The 25977-nt window shown below is 39.2% G+C and overlaps 1 protein-coding gene across 3 annotated transcripts in view; it reads left to right on the forward strand.

Annotated features, from left to right (window-relative positions):
- PEX6 (peroxin 6) overlaps positions 1-25977 on the forward strand; it is an 84506-nt gene that overhangs the window by 42321 nt on the left and 16208 nt on the right. For all 3 annotated transcript variants that reach the window (XM_010251396.3, XM_010251403.3, XM_088900607.1), the window contains exons 9-14: positions 19778-19864; positions 20160-20282; positions 20358-20468; positions 20556-20594; positions 20712-20833; positions 20930-21074. In XM_010251396.3, the coding sequence (XP_010249698.1) occupies positions 19778-19864; positions 20160-20282; positions 20358-20468; positions 20556-20594; positions 20712-20833; positions 20930-21074 (627 nt within the window). The remainder of the gene's footprint in view (positions 1-19777; positions 19865-20159; positions 20283-20357; positions 20469-20555; positions 20595-20711; positions 20834-20929; positions 21075-25977) is intronic.

Genomic DNA, 25977 nt, shown 5'->3' on the forward strand with positions numbered 1-25977 from the left:
TCCCTTGGTCAAGATATCAGCCAATTGTTCGTCTGATGTGATGAATGGCAAACAAACTTCTCCTGAGGAAACTCTTTCCCTTATAAAATGTCTATCAACCTCAATGTGCTTAGTTCTGTCATGTTGAACAGGATTATGTGCAATATTGATAGCTGCTTGGTTGTCACAGTAGAGCATCGTTGGCTTCTCATAGTCAACCCCCAATTCTTCTAAAAGGGATCGTAGCCACAGTAATTCTGACAAACCATGTGCCATTGCCCTATATTCTGCTTCAACTTAGGATCTAGCAACTACAAACTGTTTCTTACTCCTCCATGACACAATGTTCCCAGCGACCAGAGCACAATAACCTGAGGTGAATCTCCTATCATCAATACATCCTGCCCAATCGGCATCAGTGAAAGCTTCTAGCTTCATGTGTCAATGTTTGGCAAATAGAATACCTTTCCCTGGAGTACCTTTCAAGTAACATAGAACCCTTTTTGTAGTAGCTAAATTAGTATCTCTGGGAGAATGCATCAATTGACTAATAACACTTACTGCATAGGAAATGTCCGGCCGAGTCATGCAAAGATATAACAACTTCCCAAGCAGTCTCTGAAACACCCTCTTATCGGATAAAAGGTCACCATCTGTAGTACAAAGCTTATGATTGAGATCAATAGGAGTGGAGATTGGTTTAGCTCCAAGTTTACCAGTCTCAGCAAGGAGGTCAAGGGCATATTTACGCTGAGAAATGAAGATACCATCTTTAGATCTAGCAACTTCAATGCCCAAAAAATACCGAAGACCTCCCAAATCCTTGATCTCAAATTCAGAGTTAAGAAATCTTTTGAGTTTATTGACCTCTTGAGTGTCATTACCCGTGACCACAATGTCATCAACATAAACTCAAAAAGGTCACCAGAGAGCCATTTCTCTTCAAGAACAGGGTATGATCAGATTGAGTTTGTGTGTAACCAAAGGAGACAAGAGCAGCCCTGAACCTCTCAAACCAAGCCCAAGGAGACTGTTTGAGACCATAAATAGATTTCTACAGTTTACACACCTTGCCTTGCATTTCCTTCCCATACACCCCTGGAGGCAATGACATATAGACCTCTTCATGTAGGTCTCCATTCAAGAAGGCATTTTTAACATCAAACTAGTGTAGGGGCCAATCAAAAGTAGCGGCTAGAGATAACAAAACCCGGACTGGGGTCATCTTAGCTACAGGAGCAAATGTCTCAAGATAGTCAATACCATACATCTGAGTGTAGCCTTTAGCAACCGGCCTAGCCTTAAACCTCTCAATAGATCCACCAGAGTGATATTTAATGGTAAAGACCCATTTACAACCCACTGGTTCCTTCCCTTCAGGCAAGTCAACAATATCCCAAGTATGGTTCTTATGTAAAGCATCCGGTTCAGCCATCATAGCATCCCTCCATTCAGGTTTAGATAAGGCTTCCGGTACGGACCTGGGTATCACATGGGAAGAAACAGAAGCAAGAAAAGAGTAGTAGGAAGGAGAGAGAAGGCTGTAAGACAGGTGTTTGGAGATACAATGGGCTGTACACTTCTGCTTGCCCTTGCGGAGAGCAATAGGAAGGTCAAGGTTTGGGAAAGATGTAGATGGGTCAGAGGAAGGTTGACCTGTTACCTCAGTAATGATGGGAGGAGCAAGAGGCTCTTCTGTAGGAGTGGAAACAAGTTGCCCATGTCTGAATCTGTGCCTTTGGTACCACCTTTGGAGAACAGGTAGAGGAGGAACAGGAACATTGGAGGTAGGTCCAGTGGGAGAAGTGGACACCTCATGAGAGGACTCAAGAGGAATGGGAAGAGGAACAGCTGGAGACATAGCAAAGGGTTCTTCAGATTTCTCCCCCTCAAGAGAATACTAAAGAAAGGAATCAACTCAGCAAATGTGACATTCCGAGATACAAAGCGGGTGCCACTAACTGGATCAAAACAACAATATCCCTTTTGTGTGGAGGCATATCCCAGAAAAACACATTTACGAGCTTTAGGTTCAAATTTGTGCCTTTGATGGTTGTGAACATGCACATAGCAAGTGCACCCAAAAACACGGTGAGGAAGAGAAAAAAGATCATCATCCGGGAAGAGAAGGCTAAAGGGGGTTTTGAAGTTAAGAACCTGGGAGGGCATACGATTGATCAAAAAGGTAGCAGTAAGAACAACATCTCCCCAAAATTTTATAGGAACATGGGATGCAAACAGGAGGGATCTGACAACTTCAACCACATGTCGGTTCTTCCTTTCCGCCACTCTGTTCTGTTGTGGAGTGTAGGAACAAGAACTTTGATGAATAACCCCAAAAGTTTCAAGATAGGCAGAGTTTTCTTAAAATACTCCTTAGCATTATCAGAACGAAATATTTTGATCCGAGTGTTAAACTGGGTGAGGATGAGTTCATGAAATTTTTGCACAATAGCTAGTACTTCATCCCTGCATTTCATGAGATAAATCCAAGTGTAACGAGAGTAGTCATCAATAAAAAGGATAAAGTACCTGCAACCCCCCATAGTTGGCAAATGATATGGCCCCCACACATCAGAGTGAACAATATGAAAAGGAGAAAGAGATCTTTTATTGCTTACTGAATAAGAATGTCTACAATGCTTTGCCTGTTCACACGACTCACAATGAAGACTCGATAAAGACACTCCCTTAAAGATATCTGGAAACAAATGACTCAAAGTAGAAAAAGACAAATGACCAAACCGAAAGTGACATAACAAGACTTTGTCAATAGATTGACAAGACTGACTCTAAGGCAACTCCATGAGGTGGTCCAAAAGCTCTATCCGGTGTGTCTAGCAAGTATATTCCGTTCGCCTCATGGCCACTCCCAATCATCCTCTGAGATTGCAGGTCCTGAAAAACACAATGAGTGGGAAAAAAGGTTATGCTACAATTCATGGATTTAGTTAAGCTGCTAATAGATAAAAGGTTTGTATTAAGTTTAGGGACATGAAGGACAGAGGATAAATAAAGGGTGTCAGAGGTCTTTATATCCCCTTTACCAGAAATGGGAGCAAGAGACCCATCAACAAGGGATATTTTCTCTTTACCAGAGAGAAGGTGGTATGAGCAAAAGAGATTAGACAGGCTGGTCATATGGTCTGATGCACCAGAATCAATAATCCAAGGGATTTTATGATTACTTGAAACTGAAGCATGATTTGCAGAAGCACGAATACCTGGGTGAGCAAATGCAGATGATGAAGATGTGTTGTTGGAAGAGTGAGATGAAGAAACAATAGCTTCCAAGTGATTTAGCAGCCTCCCATACTTTATAAAATCTGCCTTCATTGTTGCCAACTGCTCAATGATTGATTTTTCTTCACTCTCCTTACTTCCTCCTTCAGGTACTATAGCAACATTAGCTGTCTTAGGCTTTCCTGCCTGACTGCCCTTCTTAGAACTGTTGTTATTCTTAAACCTATCAGGAAGAAGTTCAGGATGAAGCTTTCAGCAAGTGTCCTTTGTATGCCTCGGTTTCTTGCAATATTTACATATCTGCTCCTTTTTCTCAGTAGGACCCTTTGGCTTTATTCCAACATGTGCAAAGTGTTCTGTAGGTGGGCTCTGTAATTGAACCTGCTGCCTACTCTCCTCACTGCTTATCATAGTGTATGCCTGGGAAAGAGTAATCTCATCTTTGGCCAGGATATTTTGCCTAATGATGTCAAACTTAGGGTTGAGTCCAGTAAGAAATTCAAACACCCTATTTCTCTCCACCAACTTCCTATACATTTCAGCATCATTCTTACTCTCCCATACAACTGTCTCCATAACATCAACTTCTTGCCATAGGGATTTCAGTATAGAATAGTAGATTGCTATACTCTTCTCCCCCTGTCTTAGGTTCTTCACGTCACTTTTCAACTTGTAGACTCTGGCTACATTCAACTTCTGTGAATAGGTCTCAGTAACACTGTCCCATATCTCCTTGGCCGAAGACATCCAGAGATAATGCTGACTTATATGAGGTTGCATAGAGTTGACCAACCATCCAATGACTGTATAGTTCTCCTGCATCCATTTCTCAAATTCAGGGTCTGTCTCTTTGGGTTTCACTTTACTATCTGTGAGATACCTGAGTTTTCCTCTACTACAAACATAAATTCTTATAGACTGTGCCCAAGCAAGATAATTTGTCCCATCTAGCTTGATTGTGGTCTCACCAGTCAAAACGGAATCTACCGAGCCGAGGCCAGAAACCGGAACTTGCTTGAACTCACTTCTATATGGCTCCATTAATCAAACGAAAATCAAAGAACCAGAAATTTGGTCTATATAAACTTACTTGAAGTCAAACCAGAACCCAGATGCTTGAAAACTAGGGTTTTACTCCGTCCAGCTGTTGGGAAGGAAGAGAGAAGATGCAGCCGCTCCTACTAGAGCTTCCCAATCTCTTCCAAACCTGAACCACCCTCTTTTAGGAGACAAAAGACACCTCCCAAGCACAGAGCGCCACACCCAAAGCTTCACCTTTACTTGTACCTTCGAAAATCTCTAGTCGGCTAGGGTTTTTGGCAGCAACAGAACAACACCACTTCTTGGCAATATCCAGCCAGATTTAAACTCTCCAAACCCTCTACCAACTAGGCTAGAGATCCTCTGAGCTATAGAGAACCTATCTCTCCATACACTCTCTTAATCGAAGGGTGTATGGGAAAAGAGGAAAGAAGAAAAGAAGGAAGAAAGAAACCTGCTCCGGTACCAAGATGTAAACCAGTCCTCAAAAATAGGTGTAAACTTAAAAAATTAGAGAGAAAAAGGAGGAAGAAAAGTAAGAGCAGCAGTACAAGAGAAGAAGATGGAGAAGAGAGGAGGAAGAAGAAGAAAGGTTCGAATAATCCTTCCCTCTCTTCTCTAATCCTTTTTACTAAAAATTAATGTTAAAATAATTACAAGTATGCCCTTAAGTGAGCGGCCAGCTAGGCAGTAACATAAAGAGATCAAACAAAAAGAAATAACAGGCCCATTAAGAGAGGCCCATTAGCTAACAGGAAAATAGAAAAAATATTACAAGAGAAGATACTAGTACCCATTCGGCCCAGTCTCTTTATAGTATGGACAGTCTGGGAGGAAAGAAATAACAGGATTTTTAATGATAAACATAGGGATGTAGCTACTGTTTGGGAATGTTTGCTATAAGGGCTATTAATGGGGCCAAAATTTTGGATTTATTCTCACTTTTCTCCTTTTATGACATATGGAGAAATTGGGAATTTGTTCCAAACCCTTCTTCGATTAAGGACAAACTTGTTGTAGACTGGAAGCCCCCAAAGAAGGCTTCATGAAGCTCAACTTTGATGGCATCAGCCTTGGCAATGTTGGAATGAAGAGGGACAAATTGTTGCCTTATTCTCTGGCCTAATTAGAGTGGGATATGTGGTTAGTGCAGAGGTGCAAGCTGCTGTACAGGGAGCACAAGTTGCTAAAGAGTTGAACTTTAGGAGGTTGATCATTGAAGGTGACTCTAAAGTAGTAACTAGGTAGCTGAAAGAACCGGAGACAGTAACTTGGTCTTTTAGGGGAGAGATGAGGAGATTCAAGTGGCTTACCTCTAATCTCACAGTGAGAGTTTAGTGGGAGAGGAGGTCAGCAAATGGGGTGGCTAATTTACTAGCTAAGCAAGGGGTAATAGGGATCACTTATTCTGGGCTCAATTGTAATTTTACTTTGTTTTTTAAGGCAGCAACTTGTGCCTTCTAGAAGAACTTTGTTTTGTATCCACTTGTCAGTTTACTTTAGTTGTTTATCTTAATAAAATACTTCATGATTCATCAAAAAAAAAAAGTGGAAGGGGTTAGGTTTCATAAAAAATTGAAGAAACTTAGGTCCAAAATAAAATATTGGAATAGGGATTAGAAGACGTTTTCATCTTAGGAGTTGGCCAGGATTTGGACCTAAGTTTCTTCTAGAAGAACTTTGTTTTGTATCCACTTGTCAGTTTACTTTAGTTGTTTATCTTAATAAAATACTTCACGATTCATCAAAAAAAAAAAGTGGAAGGGGTTAGGTTTCATAAAAAATTGAAGAAACTTAGGTCCAAAATAAAATATTGGAATAGGGATTAGAAGACGTTTTCATCTTAGGAGGAGTTGGCCAGGATTTTTGTGGATCATTTCAAGTCAATACTTAGAAGGCCATTAAATAGTAGACAAAGGGTGGAAGGCTTCGATTGGCCAAGACTGAGTGATGCAAATGCTTTATGCTAGAAAAGGAACTTTGAGGAAGAGGAAGTTAGAAAAGTAGTTTTCTTAATCCAGACGGATAGGTCCAAGGCTCCAAATCCATATGGTTTTACCTTGGTTTTTTATCGGGATTGTTGGGATGTGGTCAAACAAGAGCTGCTTGAGGTTTTTAGAGAATTTGAAGAGAAGCATATAATTAGTCTTGGAGTTAATGCAACATTTCTAGCTCTTGTTCCTAGAAAAATAGGCGCTAAACACCCTAAGGATTTTAGGTCCATTAGTTTGGTGACTAGCATTTATAAAATTTTGGCGAAGGTGTTGTCTTTGAGGATTAGAGCAATTCTTCCTTCTCTCATTAGCCAAGACTAAGGAGCTTTTGTTCTAGGTAGACAAATAATTGATCAAATTCTGATAGCCAGTGAAAGTGTTGAGGAAATAAGGAGATCAGGTACTCATTTTTTTTTTTTTTTCCGTTAGATCTTGAAAAGGTGAGAAACCTGGGAGAACCTAATAAATTTTGAAAAGAGTTGTGTTGTAGGTGTTAATTTGGAGGATCAAGAATTAGTGACTTACAAATGTTTTAGAATGTTCCACTTCTTCTACTTGGGCCTCCCATTGGGTGCTAACCCAAGAGAGTCGGTTTTGGAACCCAATCTTGGAAAAGTTTGAGAAAAGGTTGGCGACTTGGAAAAAAAGCTCCATTTTCTTGGGAGGTGGGGTCACTTTGATAAAGGCCACACTAGCCAACTTGCTAGTTTATTTCCTCTGTGTGTTTAGGATTCCCCCTCGAGAGGCTAAGAAGTTAGAAAAATTGATGAGGGATTTTCTTTGGGGGATGGGGGGGGGGATGGAGGGATCATTTAGTTAGGTTGGAGATAGTGAGTAGTGTTAGACAGTATATGCCCTTAGCTCCAATCAGATTGATGTACTTATTGTCATTTATTGTAAATGAATAAAGTGCATAATTAATTCATGTTATTATGGTATGTTTCTATGTAATACCCTTAAATTAGACACTTATGAGACTCGTGTTAGTTTAGAATCCTCACAGCCGTTGGATAGATCTAGGGAGATTTATCCTGCCAAGGCTGACACTGATATGCCGCCAAGTTGGTTGGAATGGCTTGTCTCAGCTGCCAGGGTGAGACCTGAGGTACATGCAGTGTGGGTTTTCTTGAAACCCTGAACTGAACCAAAATTTCAGTATCGCTCTGGACCATGGAGATAGATGGGCAAAACTGGAATGTTACACCTGACCCCTAGACTTGATTATGGTACTGCACTAGGTGTCGGATTGGGCTGTCTTTGATATGCCAATCAAGAAGATCCTTTACCGGGTCAAAACCTGGGTATGTTGGGGCAGTCCGAGAATTCACCTGAGTGGGTGATCATAGTGACAGGATCAGCCCCTTTGTCGGGCAAAGTGAATGATCGGGCAATGCACTCTCTCTGATGGAAACCTAAACTGCCGGCAGTTGATTTCAAACATTGAAATTTGTTTTTTGCAAAATATATTTATATAGAGATACATATATGCATATATATATATATATATATTATGGTTTCAAAATGATTGCAAAAGGTTTTAATTCCCGGGATCCATGTGGTTAGAGAGTGTAGCACTGTACCTTGTAGCCGAGGGAGAGGTCCTCTCTTGTTAGGCAGTGTTTGATCATTATGGGTTGAGAGGTTAAGTGTAAGGCCATTGAGGGTTAATACCTGATGGACTAATCTTGCATCTGCCCACAGTCCTTGGGTTTTCACAAGATTGCTCGATCCAAGGACTATTTAGTGTAAATGTTGGGCCCACTAAGAGCCCATGGTGATGGACTCAGGGGTTCACTGTGATTTACAGTGAATTCATGCAGGCCTTGTTACAAAGGCTAGGCTGAACCCATGTGGCTGATGTGTAGATCAATGCTATGGTCCCACGCCACACAAAGAGAACCAAACTAACCAGCACTTAAAGGGTTAAATAAGCAACATGACTTAATGGGCCTAAAGCCCATTTCAAACTGGGCTTAAATGGTTTAATTAAATTAGGCCAATTTTGGAGTTATAATCTGACTAGGATCAACAGTTGGATAAGATAGGTCTTATCAACTTGAGAGTCCAGATCTAAATACAAGATTTAGATTAGGAAACTTCATTCCTAATTAGATTAGGAAGCTGATCCTGAATGGATTATAAATAGGGGGCGAATTCCATGAAGAGAACACACTCTTCTCTGCAATCTCTTCTCTCCTTCAATTCTTGGCGCCATCCCAGTTCGATCTCCACTTGCTGGAGCGATCAAGAAGTGTTCTTGATATTGTTTCTTGGGTGAAGAAACAATTAGAAGTCATGCTCACATCACCCTACTCGATTCTTGGTGAAGAATCCCAGGTACTTGTTGAAGAACCATTTCTGCTCATCCTGCCTCAGCATTCACTGTGTCATCTTTAGTGGAGGCGGATTTGGTATCCTCTTTGGGCGTGAACACCTATGTTGGGAATTCCTTTTAATTCCGTATCAGGTATTTCCCTCTCCCTTCCTTTGGTTTCAGATCTGGTCCGGTTTTGTTTCAAGAATAATTATTGAAAATGAAGTGTTCTAAAATAGGGAATGCAATTCCCAAATGGGAGAGAGAGAATTTTTGAAAATTCGCGCAACCTTCCTGTAGTGTTCGGCCATCCATATGATGGATCTCTCATACCTTTAGTGGTATCAGAGCCAGATTTACATTCTTGAACCAAAATCAGATCTGATATGAACTTGCGCAAATAGGCAGAATCGGTTCTACTCGATTTGCATAAATTATGTTTTTTTTGAGAATTCGGTTCTCAGCTATGGGCGATTGATCTGAAATTAAATTTTTTATTTTCTGCAATATATTTAGAACTGTTCTATTTATATTTCTTGAAATCTGGGTTGTTCGTACGGTGGAGATCGAATTCCTTTAGGCACTGTGAATCTGCGCATCTGCTATTTTATTCCATTCATTCTGGGTCTGTAAATAATTATTATTTTTATTTTCTAGACGGAATGTATAGGAATTTGATTCTGATGTAATTAACAGAGAAATTAGGTTTATTCTTTTTTTTCATCAGAAGAAATTGCTGGAAGCGCGAAGGAGAAATTTTTACAGATTTGGGTTTGGCAATCTACGATTTGCAATTTTGGAAACTGCAAACTGCGAAATAACTTTTGTTTTGTAGGATTGCAACCTTACGAACAATCCTCTTGCTATTGTTTACTGATTCTTGATTGTCATGTATCAGTTTTTAATTTCAGATCATGTTTCAAGAATTGGATCTTGAATTAATCATCAAACCCTAGACCTATTCAACATAGATTGGACCAAACTGATTGGACCGAATCTGTTGTTCAATTAGGCTTGTTAACAGTCCTAAAATTACAGGGTTTGATGGCTGATTGCATGATGCAGTTCGGCCCACATCTGTAAAACCCAGTTTTAATTTGTTAAAACTACATAAGCCCAATACAGCGTAAAAGCTATATGGGCCAAACTGCTCTTTACAGTTCAGCCCATATACCTAGATAATATTAATTGGTAATGTTATGGGTTCTAAATGGGCTTTAATTATGGGTTTTACAGATATTTTAATTGATTGGATCGGTTTGTTTCATGCATGTGATGCATGGATGTGTGATGTGCTACGTACATGGGCCATTAGCACTTGGGCCATGTTAATTGATAGTGGCTCTTTCACACACCATGGCTGAATGCACATCATTGCCATGGTGTCCATAAGATCATTGGATGATCTCTTTGCATGATGGGCCCCAATCAGATTGATGCATTTATTGTCATTTAATGTAAATGAATAAAGTGCATAATTGATTCATATTATTATGGTATGTTTCTGTGTAATACCCTTAAACTAGACACTTATGAGACTCGTGTTAGTTTAGAATCCTCACAGCCATTGGATAGATCTGGGGAGATTTATCCTGCCAAGGCTGACACTGATGTGCTGCCATGTTGGTTGGGGTGGCTTGTCTCAGCTGCTAGGGTGAGACCTGAGGTACATGCAGTGTGGGTTTTCTTGAAACCCTGAACTGAACCAAAATTCCAATATTGCCCTGGACTTTGGAGATAAATGGGCAAAATTGGAATGTTACACCTGACCCCTAGACTCGATTATGGTACTGCACTAGGTGTCGGATTAGGTTGTCTTTGATATGCCAATCAGTGAGATCCTTTACCGGGTCAAAACCTGGGTATGTTGTGGTAGTTCGAGAAATCACCTGAGTGGGTGATCATAGTGACAGGATCAGCCTCTTTGTCGGACAAAGTGAATGATCGGGGAATGCACTATCTCTGATAGAAACCTAAACTGTTGGCAATTGATTTCAAACGTTGGAATTTGTTTTTTGCAAAATATATTTATATATATATATTATGGTTTCAAAATGTTTGCAAAAGGTTTTAATTCCCGGGATCCATGTGATTAGAGAGTGCAACACTGTACCTTGTAGCCAAGGGAGAGGTCCTCTCTTGTCAGGCAGTGTTTGATCATTATGGGCTGAGAGGTTAAGTGTAAGGCCATTGAGGGTAATACCTGATGGACTAATCTTGCATCTGCCCACAGTCCTTGGGTTTTCACAAGATTGCTCGACCCAAGGACCATTTAGTGTAAATGTTGGGCCCACTAAGAGCCCGTGGTGATGGATTCAGGGGTTCACTGTGATCTACAATGAATTCGGCCAGGTCTTGTAACAAAGGCTAGGCTGAACCCATGTGGCTAATGTGTAGATCAATGCTAGGGTCCCACGCCATACAAAGAGAACCAAACTAACCAGCACTTAAAGGGTTAAGTAAGCAACATGACTTAATGGGCCTAAAGCCCATTTCGAACTGGGCTTAAATGGTTTAATTAAATTGGGCCAATTTTGGAGTTATAATCTGACTGGGATTAGTAGTTGGATAAGATAGGTCTTATCAACTTGAGAGGTCAGATCTAATTACAAGATTTAGATTAGGAAACCTCATTCCTAATCAGATTAGGAAGCTGATCCTGAATGGATTATAAATAGGGGGCGAATTCCATGAAGAGAACACACTCCTCTCTACAGTCTCTTCTCTCCTTCAATTCTTGGCGCCATTCCAGTTCGATCTCCACCTGTTGGAGCGATCAAGAAGTGTTCTTGATATTGTTTATTGGGTGAAGAAACAATTAGAAGTCGTGCTCACATCACTCTACTCGATTCTTGGTGAAGAATTCCAAGTTCTTGCTAATCCTGCCTCAACATTCGTTGTGCCATCTTCAGTGGAGGTGGATTTGGTATTCTCTTTGGGCGTGAACACCTACGTTGGGAATTCCTTTTAATTCCGTATCAGGTATTTCCCTCTCCCTTCCTTTGGTTTCAGATCTGGTCCGGTTTTGTTTCAAGAATAATCCTTGAAAATGCAGTTTTCTAAAATGGAAAATGCAATTCCCAAATGGGAGAGAAAAATTTTTGAAATTTCGCCCAACCTTCCTGTAGGGTTTGGCCATCCATATGATGGATCTCTCATCCCTTCAAGTAGGAGTAAGGAGGAAGGGGGTTGGGTCCAGGGAACTTAGTTCAAAAAAATGAAGCTTTACTAGGGAAGTGGCTGTGGAGATGGTCGTTGGAGAGAGAAAGGTTGTGGCATGAGGTGGTGGCTAATATTCATGGCTGTTTGGAAAATGGTTAGGATGCTAGGGTATCTCGTTGAGTGACCTTAATGACACCTTGGAAGGCAATGCATGGTATCTTCACTAATTTTTTTTAGTTTGTTAGGTATGATGTTTGCTCTAGAAATTCAGTTCTTTTCTAGGAAGATATTTGGGTGGGCAACCTACCTCTCAAAGACATGTTTCCTTCTCTTTACTCCATCTCTCTTTATAAAAATGGTCTCAAAATTCCTCCCTTCTCTAGTTTCTCCATTGTCTTTAAATTGGGACTAAGGTTCAAAATGTCAATGTTTAGAAAAACGGACCGGACCGACCGGTCAAACCGGTTGAACTGCGACCCAGGGTCCTAACCACTTCGGTCACACCCCCAATAAGTAGACTTGCTCAAAACCCGCTAAAAATCATATGTCTGGCTGGTTTAACTGGAAAACCAATGAGCCGGTCCCGGTTTCATGAAACCGCCTAGGTCCATACATAAGTGAAATTTTAAAATGTTGTTAATAAGATTTGAACCCAAGACCTCTTATTTTCATAGATTACTTAATTACCACTAATTCACCTCTTAACTTATACTAAATAATTATTATTTATTTTATATATATTGCATTATTATGCACGTATTTTAAAGAAAATGTAAGTTAAAAGGCTTGAACCCTAATCATTTTTTTTTAAATTTAGTAGTTTACCATCCATCCACCATATTTAAGCACATTAAAATTTGTAAAATACATTCTATATAGTATTTATTTGACCCATAGTATACATATGTATATGCCACATCATCACAGTTCGACCCCTGTCGAACCTCTGAACCATGAACCTCTCCCTTCTCTAGTTCTATGCCCGGTCCGGTTCTCTGAACATTGCAAAATATCGATACTCCTCTGTGTATTAGAAGAGTTGTATTGGTACTTAGACCTGTTCATGGGCCGGGCCGGGCTTTTAGTCTTCATTAACGAAAAAATGATAGGCCCGAGCTCGAGCCCGGCCCGACCAACGGGCCTAGAACTTGGGCCCGAGCCCGGCCCTGACAAAAAGCCCGAAGCCCGAGCCCGACCTAATAAAAGAAATTTAAATTTTTTCCTACATTATCTATTTTAATTCAGATATTTTTTCCCCTATTTAAATAGACACAGTTTTACATTGTTAAATCAAAAAATTTATTCAAATGGGCATCACATAACCCATTTTAATTTCATTCTTTTTTTCTTACAATCAAGTGAATCAATTCAATCAACAACCTTCTTTAAGGTTGTTTAATATATTCCCTTTTGTTTGGTTGTTTCTATACAACCAAGGCAAACCTGAAATAAAACACATAAGAGCAAATCATATAGGTTCATATTCCTACAAATAGCATCACACACTAAAACTAAATTCATATAACTTCAAGTTCATGTTCCTCCAAAGTCATAAAAAAGTAATATGAATAAAACAAACAAAATCCATAAAACATATTCTCCATCCATTCTTGAATTCACCAACAAGATGGAATATTCCAACTCTCAAGTTCCAAGCCATTCTAAAAAATAAAATAAAAGACTTCATTGCCCATATGACCATATCAAATAAAACATGTTCTAGGCTTCTAGCCATCTCCATTCATTCTTGAATTCACCAACAAGATTGAACATTCCAACTTCCAAGTTCCAAGCCATCTTACAAAAGAAAATAAGAGATAAATTCAGTACCCATGTCACATATGTAATTTGTTATCATGTCAAATGACAAATAAATAATGGAAATATATGTTATCATGTCAAATGACAAGCTTGATCCCCCTGCATACAATTGGAAAATCTATTAGAAAAAATTTAATGAATCATATATTTTAATAAACAATAAATAAAAAAAATTACCTAATACAAGGCCTTGTGCACGAAACCAATCTTCAAGACAAACCAAAGCTTGAATTGTCTTGGACTTAAATGAACTTCTCCAATGATTGATCACCTTCTTTCCAATGCTAAATGCAGATTCGGATGCAACTGTGGAAATAAGAATAGCCAAAATATCTCGAGCCATTGATGCCAATTCAGGATACCTAAGTGAACTTTTATTCTAATACTCTAAAACATCAACATCTGCTTTGATATCAAGGTTTTGTTCCTCCAAGTAAAGGTCTAATTGAGTTTTTTCACTTTGAATCTTTCTTTTTGAATTCAAAAATTGATCATAATCCTCAAACCCATCACCATCATCATTTCTCTCACTCATGTCAAATTGACTAGAAGATCCAACAAAGGAGGTGGAGGAAAAATTTTCTTTGTATTCATTAAACAAATCATGGAGAGTTTTAGTTATAGCATTAACATGTTCCTCAGCTTCATCCCCATAAAGTTTATCAAAACAATACTCCACTAACCTAATCTTGCAACGAGGATCTAACACAGTAGCACAAGACAAAATCATACTATATTCAGCCCAATATTTATCAAATTTCTCCTTCATTTTTCTAACCATGTCAGTCATAAAATTCTGAGGTTCCTTACTCACTAACATCAAATGTCTATCAATCATCCACACTCCCTTGAAGTAAATGTTTGAAGTAGGGTACTTAGTGGCAGAAAACATGCAGGTAACATCATAAAAAGCCTTTAAGAACTTGTGAAGCTTATCCACTTTTCCCCATTCTTCTTTCGAAAGCATAAACATTTTAAAAATATTATCCCTTTGCCCCCAATGTTGTAAGACTTGCTTATAATAAATGGCATGTTCAAGCATCAAATAAGTTGAATTCCATCTCACACACATATCTAACCTCAATCTTCTCGTTGTGTTTAAGTGAAAACTTTTTTCAGCAAGTTCATAAAATCTATGCTTCCGGGCAGCTAATTTCTTTATATTTTTCACACCATCCCGAATCTTACAAACAACATCATCAACAATATTCCAACCAGCTTGCACAATAAGATTCAAAATATGGCTACAACAACGAACTTTGAAAAAATCACCACCACACACCAAAGATTTATGTATTGAAGATCTCAATTTCAAAGAGTTAGCCATTACATCATTGTAACTAGCATTATCTAATGTGATGCTAAAAATTTTCTGATCAATATTCCATTCGCTTAAGCACATGGCCACCTCATCTGCTAAAGACGGTCCATCAAAAGGAGGTGCCAAAGCTTTAAAACGAATAATTTTTTTCTGTAACTTCCAATTGTTGTCAATCCAATAAGCAGTTATACACATTAATTCATCATCAGTGTGCTCAGATCTCCAATTATCGGAAGTTAAACAAATCCGACCAAGTGTATTAGACAAATCACTTTTCACACCCTCTCTCTCTTTCACATAACTAGACATGATATCTCTTTTAGCAGTATGCCTACTCACATTTTTAAATTCAGGATTTATATATTGAACAAAGAATTTAAAACCAGGTTCTTCAACAGTAGTAAAAGGGTGTTTTCCACATACAAGAAAAATTGATAATGCCCTACGAGACTCTTGTTGATCAAACTTGTAGTTTTTCAAATAAGTACTCCCATCAGTGTTTGATTGAGTAGTTACTTTGTACTGTCTAATATCCTGAATTCTACATCCAGGGCAACGCTCTAAATGACGCTTCAAGTGAGTAGTTCCCTTACTTGACTTACCTTGTAATATTTTCATGCAATGCTTACATTGTGCCTTTTCCGAATTAATCTTTTCCATTTCTTCCCACACCTTAGATGTCAATCTTTTCTTAGTGGAAGTCTGGTCAAACTCTTGATAGTCATCATCAACTATATCTACTCCAGCAGCCGCATTTTCACTTGCCATTGACATGATAGTAATTATTAAATATGAAATAAACTGCATAATGAATTCTAATTTTATCAATAAGACAAGCATATATTAAATAAAAAACTAAAAGAAATTTCTACAATTTGTTTACATTAAAAAAGAATATAATTTATGAATCTGCAAAAAAAACCAATTGCAGATTATCCAATATAAATTCTGAATTCAATAATCAATATAAATCAGAATTTATTTACATTAAAAAAGAATATAAATTCAATATAAATTCTGAATTCAATAATCAATATAAATCAGAATTTATTTACATTAAAAAAGAATATAAATTCAATATAAATTCTGAATTCAATAATCAATATAAATCAGAATTTATTTACATTAAAAAAGAACATAAATTCTGAATTTATTTACATTGTCAAAATCTTTTCAATCTTTGTGTCACGGTCCTCTTTCTCGCATATGCCTTCTATGCTAAATGCTGATCTTTCCAAACTATGAAATGCAGGAATAAAATGTCAAAATTCATCTGTACCCATAACTCAAATGCTCTTTTTCTTTTGGGCTGGTCTAGTCTCCCTATTTGGATTGTGCCCTGTAGAGGGTCGGGACAAACATGGGAATGGGATAGGTCAAATTAAACGGGTTTAGAAGATGCTCTATATGCTGTCTTGCTTCTAACTGTGAACTCTAACGTGGTTCATAGTCTCAGTCTGATTAATCCAAACAATTCAGCTCTTAAGGACAACAATATAGATATATGCCCTTCTGTGAAAAAAACCAATCATGTCCATGCCCCATTAGGTTAATGGGGGGTGAAGAACAATTTTGGGCCCATAGATTTGTGAATCAAAGCACACAAACTTTTACAAGTGACCAATTGGCTACCTACCACACACCCACAAGCCCATATTTTTTTTTATTTAAATAGAAAACATGAATAAAGCTAATTAGTGCACACGACAGTTCTATTGTCTCTGCTTCTGTTCAGCCCTTCTTCTTCTTCTTTCCTTAGTACGGACTCCCTTTTACCTTATTGGGTCAGTGTAGTTAATGTTTTTCTCTCCTTCCTGTGTTCCAAAGACTGAACTGGGTCCTAAAGCTTCTTCTGCCTGAGACATGGCTAAGCATCATTTGTCAGTTGGTTACAGCAGAAAGCCATGTATTTCTGGGTTTTTTTTTTCGGGTGAGGGGACTAATTATGAGATCCCTGGTTAGCTTAGCCCCCTCAAAGAGGGAAAATTGACAAGAGGAAGCAAAGCTGCAGAATTTCGAGAGAAGGTGTTTTGTTGTAAAAGTAAAAATATCAACACAAGTCGCATTCATTCATTGGGTATTACTGCTGAAATCTGTAAAAGCAATATGAGTAAGCACCATCAAGAAAGAAAACAGAGGGATGATCTACATCAAACATGGGAAGACTATAAAGGTCTTGCCTTCTCGAGAAGAAAAGTTAAATAGATAAAAAGGAAGGAACAATTCGATTTATTGATGCTTACAAAAACGATCGGTTTGGAGTGGGGTAAACAGGTCGAAATCTCCATGTATCGGACGTGAACCCAATACAAGCCACCAACTCTCCCAAGTGCTGCCACTCGGACCGAGTTGGGTTTATCATGACATCATCTCCACCGTGTCCTGAGTGGCTGAGTCTCCTGACGTTTCTGCTTCAAGCACTAACAAGTTCTCAGTTCTCACTTCTCACCCCATCCCTCTTTTATGGCTTACAAGTTACAACATTTCTCTTATTTTGTTGTTTAATATTATTTGATTATTTCTGTATATTAATTGTTCCTAGACAGAGAGAAGAAACAAGCCACTTCTGCGGTTCTGCCTTGTTCAGAAACAGTAGGACCAACTGTTATAAAAACAGTAAACACTAAAGAGGACTCACCACCGCCGCCAGTGATTGTATTTGCCGGAGAGTTCGCGGTGAATCGGTGATTGTGGTCTGTGAGCTGCGAGCTTGACCTGCGATTTTGACAATGATCACTTGATCAGTTCGCGTCTGAGAAAGAAAGAGAGAGAGAGAGAGAGAGAGCTCACCGCCGCCGCCGGAGTTGTTGCGCCGGTGAACGTTCGCCGCCTCGCCGGTTGTGGCTGCCTGAGAGTGTGAGGATGAGAACAGTGCAGTGTGGAGGATGTGGAGAACTGGAGACTGGAGATGAAGGGTCAGCTGAAAAGAAGAATGGGAAGAGACATAGATGCCTCAACTAGGGGTTTTATTTAGGTTTAAGTATAGGTCGGGCAGGGCCGGGCTATTTTGGCAAATCCCGAGCCCGGCTCGAATTTATTGAGGGCCGGGCTTTTTGGCCTGAGGTTAAGACCGCGGGCCCATATACTTGTTCAAGCCCGTCCGGGGGCCGGCTTGAAAAATATTTTTTTAGTTTTTTTTTTCAAATTTTCGTTTTTGGGGAGTTAAATACTGGTATTTTTTATTATAAAAGAGTGGGATCCCGAAACACCTGTAAACAGGCGTATTGGGACCCAAAAGATATGATACGGTATGCCCCATATCGTGTGTATCATATTGAAATTTTGAACCTTGATTGGGATTTTGGTTTCCGTAAGGGGTTGAGGGATGATGAGCTTGTCCATGTTTCTAATCTTTTACTTTCCCTTGGTTCTATGTGTTTGGATCCTATTAAGCTAGATAGAAGGATTTGGTCTTTGGTTCCAAAAGGCTCCTTTTCTTGTGCCTCTTTTTTCAGATCCCTTTGTTCTAGCTCAGCTCCTTGGGTTTTCTCAGTCAAATAAGTCTGGATGAGGCATGTTCCCCCTAAAATTGTTGTGTGTTTGCTGGGAAGTGTACTATGGGATGATTAATACTTTGGATAACCTGCAAAAGAAAAGATGTGCTTATCCTCTAATTAGTGTATTTTTTTGCAAAACCTAGAGTGAGAATTGCTACCACTTACTGATTTCTTGTTCCTCCGTAGCTATTTGAAATTGGATATTTGATTTGTTTGGGCGCAGATGGAACCATCCAGCTGAAATAAAGATGTTTGATCCGTCTACTTTTGTGTGGCCTACAAGAAGAGGGAAAGTCATGTGGAATGCATTGGAGCTGCTCTTTTGTGGACTATTTGGGAGGAAAGGAATTCCAGAATTTTCCAAGAAAAAGAAAGAAGCCTCTTAGAAGTTAAGGAGTGTATCTTGACAAGGGCAATACATTGGCTGAAAACTTTAAATTCCTTTAACCCTTCTCCTTTGATGATCTTTGGAGGAGTTGGTCAGTTGTGGCTAATTCTTCATCGAAGAAAAACAACATTAAAATAGATAGGTCTCCTCCTCCAGAAAGTGTTGTGAAATTGAACTTTGATGGATGTAGTCAGGGTAATCAAGGAACTTCAGGTATAGGAGGGGTTTTGAGAAATGAGGGCAGCAATATCATTTCTTTCTTTTCAGGACCAGTGGGAATAGGAGATTCGACTAGGGCTGAGTTACTAGCTGCCATACAAGGAATCCAGATTGCTAACCTACTTGGGGTAGAGAACCTATTAATTGAAGGAGATCCTAAGGTGGTTGTGGGGTGGCTTTGGGATCTGGATTCTGTTATTTGGTGTTAAAAGGATCTTCTAAAAAAAGTTACTTGGCTTACAGGGGATATGGTAGTTAGATTTCAATGGGTGAGCAAATTGGCAAATGTAAGGGCAGACTATTTTGCTAAATAAGGGACTAATCAGGAACAGTTATTTTGGGCTGCTTTGTGATTGCTTAAGCTTTGAAAAGCTGTTATTTTAAATGTAAGCCGCATCTTGCACCTCTCCTTCTTCACTTAATAAAATATTCGTTCAATTATCAAAAAAAAAAAAAAAAACTGGTTTTGCTGCTCTACGAGTCCATGACCAAACTGCTCCCACTTCTCTTGCAAGACAAAAAACCTTTCTTGAAGTGTATCTGTGCTGCCAAGTTCCTTTTGAGTTGTTCCTCAACCAGCTGATTACCACTTTAAAATTTCCTTCAATCTCTACATAATGCAAATTAAATCTCTACTCCTGCCCCTTTTCTGTATATGACAAGGTGCAGAATCCCTTCTTGTTTGGCATTGTACTGCATTAAGAGGCATGACCCCCAGGTGAACATGATAATTCTAAACAAATATGTGCTCGTATTACTGCCATTAGTATTTTCTGTGTTTGTTGGTGATGTTTGCAGTTACCACTCCTACACAAGGATTTATTTTCATCTGGATTGCGTAAGCGTTCGGGTGTGCTTCTCTATGGTCCTCCTGGTACAGGAAAGGTAAGTTCCATTTAGATACTTTTTCTTACTAATAGGGAACTGCTGCAAGCTATTTTTCATTAAGGGACTTACTGGGCACATACCATGTATGATAAAGAGGGCACACCCCTAATCATTGGTCAAAAAGTATGTGCTTTAAAAGACAAAAACACCCATTTTTTGACTTTTATCATTATCAATAGTTTCTTTGTGACGTGCGCTGTTCATAAAAGATGAAATGTACCCAAATTACTCTCCATCTTTTATCTTTTTTATTTATAACTTACATTCTTTGTCAATTCACTGGATTTTTCAGACCTTATTGGCAAAGGCTGTTGCAACAGAGTGCTCCTTGAATTTCCTTAGTGTAAAGGGCCCTGAGTTGATCAATATGTACATAGGAGAATCAGAAAAAAATGTTCGAGACATTTTTCAAAAGGTATATATCATAGCTTTTTGGGACACAGTTCTCTTCCAGTCACCTTTTTGTGATAGTGACTTCCATCCTTCGCAGGCAAGATCAGCACGTCCCTGTGTTATTTTCTTTGATGAACTTGATTCTCTTGCTCCAGCTCGGGGAGCCTCTGGAGATTCAGGGGGTGTAATGGACAGAGTGGTTTCTCAGGTAACAATGCTTTTGTAGTGATACTCTTAATACAGATTTCTTCCTTCTTTCCTCGTGAAATGGTTGATTGTTTGTCCTTTGTTTTAGATGCTGGCAGAGATTGATGGCCTAAATGACTCCACACAGGTTTTTCTATATTGCTCAATCTGATATATTCCTCTGTTACTTGAACATCCTTCACTATTTGGTTTCCTTATTTTACTTCTCATATGCCATTTGCATCCTTGTCTTCTGGATTTCCAGGATTTGTTTATTATAGGTGCAAGCAACAGACCCGATCTCATAGACCCAGCACTTCTACGGCCTGGTCGATTTGACAAGCTACTATATGTTGGAGTAAATGCTGATACATCTTACCGGGAGCGGTTTGTTTCTAATTTCATTTGCACTCTGTTACAATATTCATCATTCTTTCTACCTTTTATTCTTCTGCCTGAATCAACTGCTTTCGGATTTTGTAGAGTCCTGGCTGCACTAACACGAAAATTTAAGCTCCATGAAGATGTATCTCTGCATTCTATTGCAAAAAAGTGCCCACCCAATTTTACTGGTGCAGATATGTATGCATTGTGTGCTGATGCTTGGTTTCATGCTGCGAAGCGTAAGGTGAGCTTTGGAAGCTGCTGTGTTTCTATTAATTGATTAATAAGATTATTAAGAGACTCCATAACCTAGCAATTGGGTTGGGTGGGTCGGGTTCGGGTTGGGTCAAGACGCTTCAGGTTGATTTAGGTTGGGTTAGCAAATGCTAAACCCTAACCCTAACTTGGGTCAGTTCGGGTCAGTCCTAGAAATAACTGGAATTTAAAAAAAATGAAGAAAAAATACATGAAAAATGCCAAAATTAAATAAATTAACCTTAAAATTCCAAACATAAAATAAAAACACTTGAAAGTTCAAAAATTCAAAGAGTAAACGATAAATAGTAAAGATTAAAGAATGAAAACTTCGAACAATACATAAATAGTCCCAATTATACCTGATAATTGGGTTAGCGGGTTGACCCATGACCCAACCCAGTTTTTTTTTTTATTTTTTATTTTTGGGTGGGGTGGGTTGGCTCAGGTCAGGGTCAACTTTTTGCCAGGTCTATGTACAGCCATATTGGTCCATGGGTTGGTTTATCATGTAGGGAAAAATTTTGTTACTAACTTTTTTGCTTTCTTTCTACAAGCAAGTTGTCTAGTTGAGTTTGATCCCATGGTTAAATTGAAAGGTGTTTCTATTCCATGTTAGTATTTTTAATTATGTTTTCATAGTTTCCTAGGCCCAGTGCCTAGTTAGCCAACACTTGTTTGGAGTTTGGGAGTGGTAGGTGTTAGGCTTGTGTAAGCTAGGTTCTGTCCTAGTGCTTATGTCTACCAGTACTTGTTGAGGTGTACTCCTATATGGAGTGGAGACAGTCCTCACCTTTGGCATTTTCTTTTACACGAAGTAGCCACTCTCAGGCTTGAACCCAAACCCATTTTCTCATGCTTGCCAACCTGAGATTTTTACCTTTACACCAAGGCCCAAGCAATTGTCAAAGGAAGTTTGAATAAGAAGGAAAACAGATTTGAAATGGGTGTGTCAGACTCTGACCATGACCCGGAAATAGCTTATATATATTAATGAATTAAATGAATGAAAAAGGACAATTATGCCCTTCTTGTACAAATACAAGTATAGAGCTGTACAGTCATGATACAATATATACAAATGTATAGTACTACAATGCTCCTAAGCACTATAAATTGGAAAAAAAAAATACAATATAAATTGATAACCAACCCTTTGAATCTCTACACTCTCCTTAAATTGATACCGAGAAGTAATCATCAGTTTGCCAATGAGAAAATTATGTCTGGCTTGTGTCCTAGCTTTGTAGTAAGAGGTCTTCCAGCTAGAGTGTAGAAGAAATATGAGGAAGAGTGATGTGACCAGAAAGAAATTTATCTTGAATAGAATGGCAATTGGCCTCTAAGTGCTTAGTGCATGCTCATGGAAGGCTGTATTGGTATCAATCTTTATAGCACTCATATTATCAAGAAAGAGAGGAACTAGAGATAAGTGATCTATTCCCAAATGGAGAGGAAATATGTGAATCAACCTTGAGAATCATGCCCAATTCATTTTTATTTAAACCAATGATTCAAATTTCAATAATGCCTATGATTACATATATTTGTCAATTACATAAATACCCTTACTGTTGTCTTAAAACTTCCTCTCAAGTTGCACATAGATATCATACATGCCCGGCTTACATGGATCATGTTCAAGTTTGCCTTTTGAACACCTTTTTCCAAGTAACCAGCCAATTTGGTTAGGTGGGATATAGTGAGCTGAAGCAAGAAAGAAGGGGGTTTAGGATTAGGGAATGTAGTTAGCAAGATTGAAGCTCTACAAGGCAAATGGCTTTGGAGGTGGCCTTTGGAGAGAGAGAGAGAGAGAGAGAGAGAGATTATGGCATGTGGTGGTGGCTAGTATCCATGGCTGCTCCGGAACTGGTTGGGATGCTGGGGTATCTTGATGGGCTTTGCTCACAACACCATGGAAGGCAATTTTTGACACACTCCCTAAATTCCTGAAGTTTGTAAGGTATGGTGTCTGCTCTAGAAACTCTGTTATCTTTTGGGAGGATGTTTGGGTGGGTAATCAACCTCTAAAAGATTGCTTTCCTTCTCTCTATTCTATTTCCCTTTTTAAAAAGAAGCCTATTTCAAGGTTCCTTTCCCCTCCAGTTATTCCTTTGACTTTAAATTGGGATTTTGGTTTTTGTAGAGGTTTAAGGGATGAAGAATCAACTTGTGTCTCTGATCTTCTACTTCTTCTAGACTCTGTGTGTTTGGATCCTCTCAAACCTGATAAAAGAATCTGGACTCTAACCTCAAATGGTTCCTTCACTTGTGCTTCTTTCTTCAAATCCCTTTGCTCTTCTTCCTCCTCTGGGGTTTTCCCTATCAAAGAGTTTTGGTCAAGGCCTATACCTCCTCAAGTTGCTATCTTTTGTTGGGAACTTGGGAAGCTTATTGTGGTAAGATCAATATCTCACTATAAGCATATTACGCGAATGTGCATGCATTTAATAAAATATATACATAAAAGATGCATAGCTAAGCACAAGTAACAAGATGGGTTAGTGGTAATAGGCTAATTTAGTTAATTAACTTGTTAGAAGTTCAAATCTCACTATTGACATTTTAAGTTTCCAAGCATTTACTGACTTGGCCGGGTCGTTGAAACTGGTTGGATCATCAAAACCCAGTCGTTTTTCAACAGTTATGCCGCGTTTTGACTGGTTTTATCAGTTTTCCAAAAATTTGAAACTCAAGGTTCTAAAAAATCGGAATAGCTTTTCGGTTCCTAGGTCTAATGGTTTGATCATCTGGTCTGGTCTGGGCTTTAAAACATTGTTTTTAGCCACAATAACTCTGATACTCTGTGAGCTATTGTTGTATATTCGGCCTTGTGCTAGAATACAGATTGCTTCTTACTTCTCCATGAAACAAGGTTACCTCCTAGGCTCCTACAAAGGTACAATAGCCAAATGTGGATCTTCCATTATTGATAGATCCTAGTCAATCAAACATTGGTGTAGACTTTTAGTGAGAATGGGCCTTAGTTTCTTTATTTCTTTTAAGTTATGTTTTAAGTTTATGTTCCTTTAGTTATGGGCCTCTTTTATTTTGTTCCATTATTTCTTTAGTGCTGGCTGCCCCATTAAGGGCATCCAGGGAATTGTACTCAGTTTAGAATTAAGAGAATAAAAGACATCTTGGGGGGCTAGAGAGAAGGGATCGAACTCTTCTCTTCTCTTCTTCTTCCACAAGCCTCTGCCGAAACCTTTCTTTCTTCTTCCTTTTCTTTTCTTTTTCTGAATTATTGCAACTTGCAAGTGTGTTTCAGAACTTGGTACCAGAGTAGGTTCTCACCTTCAACATCTTTCTCCTTTCTTAGCCCATACACAGTGTGTATGGAAAATTGATTGGCTGATCAATCAGTAACTTATGTAGCCTGGTTAGGAGGGTTTTTGGAGTGTTTTTGTGGAAAATTTCATCCTTAGTTAAAGCCCAATGCAGGTTCTTGGAGATTTTTCCCGAAAACCCTAGATAGCTGGAGAAATCTTGTTACAGGTCCTAGAGACACTTTTGAAGCTAGCGCTTTTATGCTGTAATGGAGGGAATGAGGGATGTGAGGGAAGGAGATGGAGGTGCAATTGGGGAAGAGGGGGAGAGTAGTCAAGGAGCTGTGATGTTTGGGGTCGTAGGGGCAGAGGAAATAAGAGAAGAGGAAGAGGTGAGAAGGGATAGAGGGAGGGAAGGGGAGAATGATTTAGAGGAAAAGAAGGAAGGGGAGAGAGGAGCAGGGAATGAGGGAGGGGGAAGTGAGGAAGGAGGTGAAGGGATGAGATATCCATCTCATGGACGCCCAAATCTTGCGGAATGGATAGGGCGAATTTCAAAAATTTCTCCCATCTTTGCAGGGAATCGAATTCCCTATTTCAGAAAACATATTTTCAAGGATCAATCTTGAATCAAGAACCAAATCAGATCTGAACCAAAAGAAGTAGGAGGGAGGATATACCTGATACAGAGAATCAATATCTCCCAATGGAGGTGTTCACGCCCAAGGAAGGATCCAAAATCTGCTCCCACTGAAAATGGGAGCAGAATCAGCAATGTTCTTCCAAAAGAACTTGACCCTTCGCAAGAATCAACTGGATGGCTTGTGGGTACAGTTCCAACCAATCTTTTCCCAAAAGATTGGAATCAAGATCAAATCTTGATTTCTCCCAAGAACTGGAGATCGAACTAAAGGGAATGGCAATGACAGGAAGGAGGCGGCAGGAGAGAATTCGCAGTATGCAGGAAATCTCTCTTTCTGTGATTTCTTTGTTCCGAAGAGAATTGAACCTCAATCACACAAAAACTATCTTCGCCTCTTTCTTCTTTCATAATTTTAAAGGAATCAGCTCCTAATCTGATTAGGAGTTGCTAATCCAAATCATATTTGGGTTAGAAGTCCCTTTAAGTGATAAGGGATAATCCTTATCTTATCTGCAGATCAGATCAGCCATCTCCTAATCTAATTAGGAGGTTTCCAGATCTAAATCACATTTAGATCTTGGACTCTCTAAGTGGATAGGGTCTAAGCCCAATCCCATCAGCTGATCCACTTCAGAATTCGCCCCCCCCCTTCAATTGATTGATCAAATCAGCCCAGTTCGAAATGGGCTTAAGGCCCATTTAAGGTTATGTACTCAATTAGCCTTCCAAACTGCTGCCCAGTTGGGCTTCCTTGTATGGCGTGGGACCCAAACATTGATCTACACATCAGCCACATGGGTTCAGCCCAGCCTTTGTTACAAGGCCTGGCCGAATATACTGTTATGGACAGTGCACCCCCTGAATCCCATCTTATGGGCTCTATGGGCCCAACACTTACCCTAAGTGGTCCCTGGGCCAAGCCACCTTGTAACACCCAGGGACTGTGGGTAGATGCAAGATTAGCCCATCAGGTATTATCC

This window comes from Nelumbo nucifera, chromosome 3, assembly GCF_055504915.1.
Source record: "Nelumbo nucifera cultivar China Antique chromosome 3, China Antique-T2T, whole genome shotgun sequence".
NCBI lineage: Eukaryota > Viridiplantae > Streptophyta > Magnoliopsida > Proteales > Nelumbonaceae > Nelumbo > Nelumbo nucifera.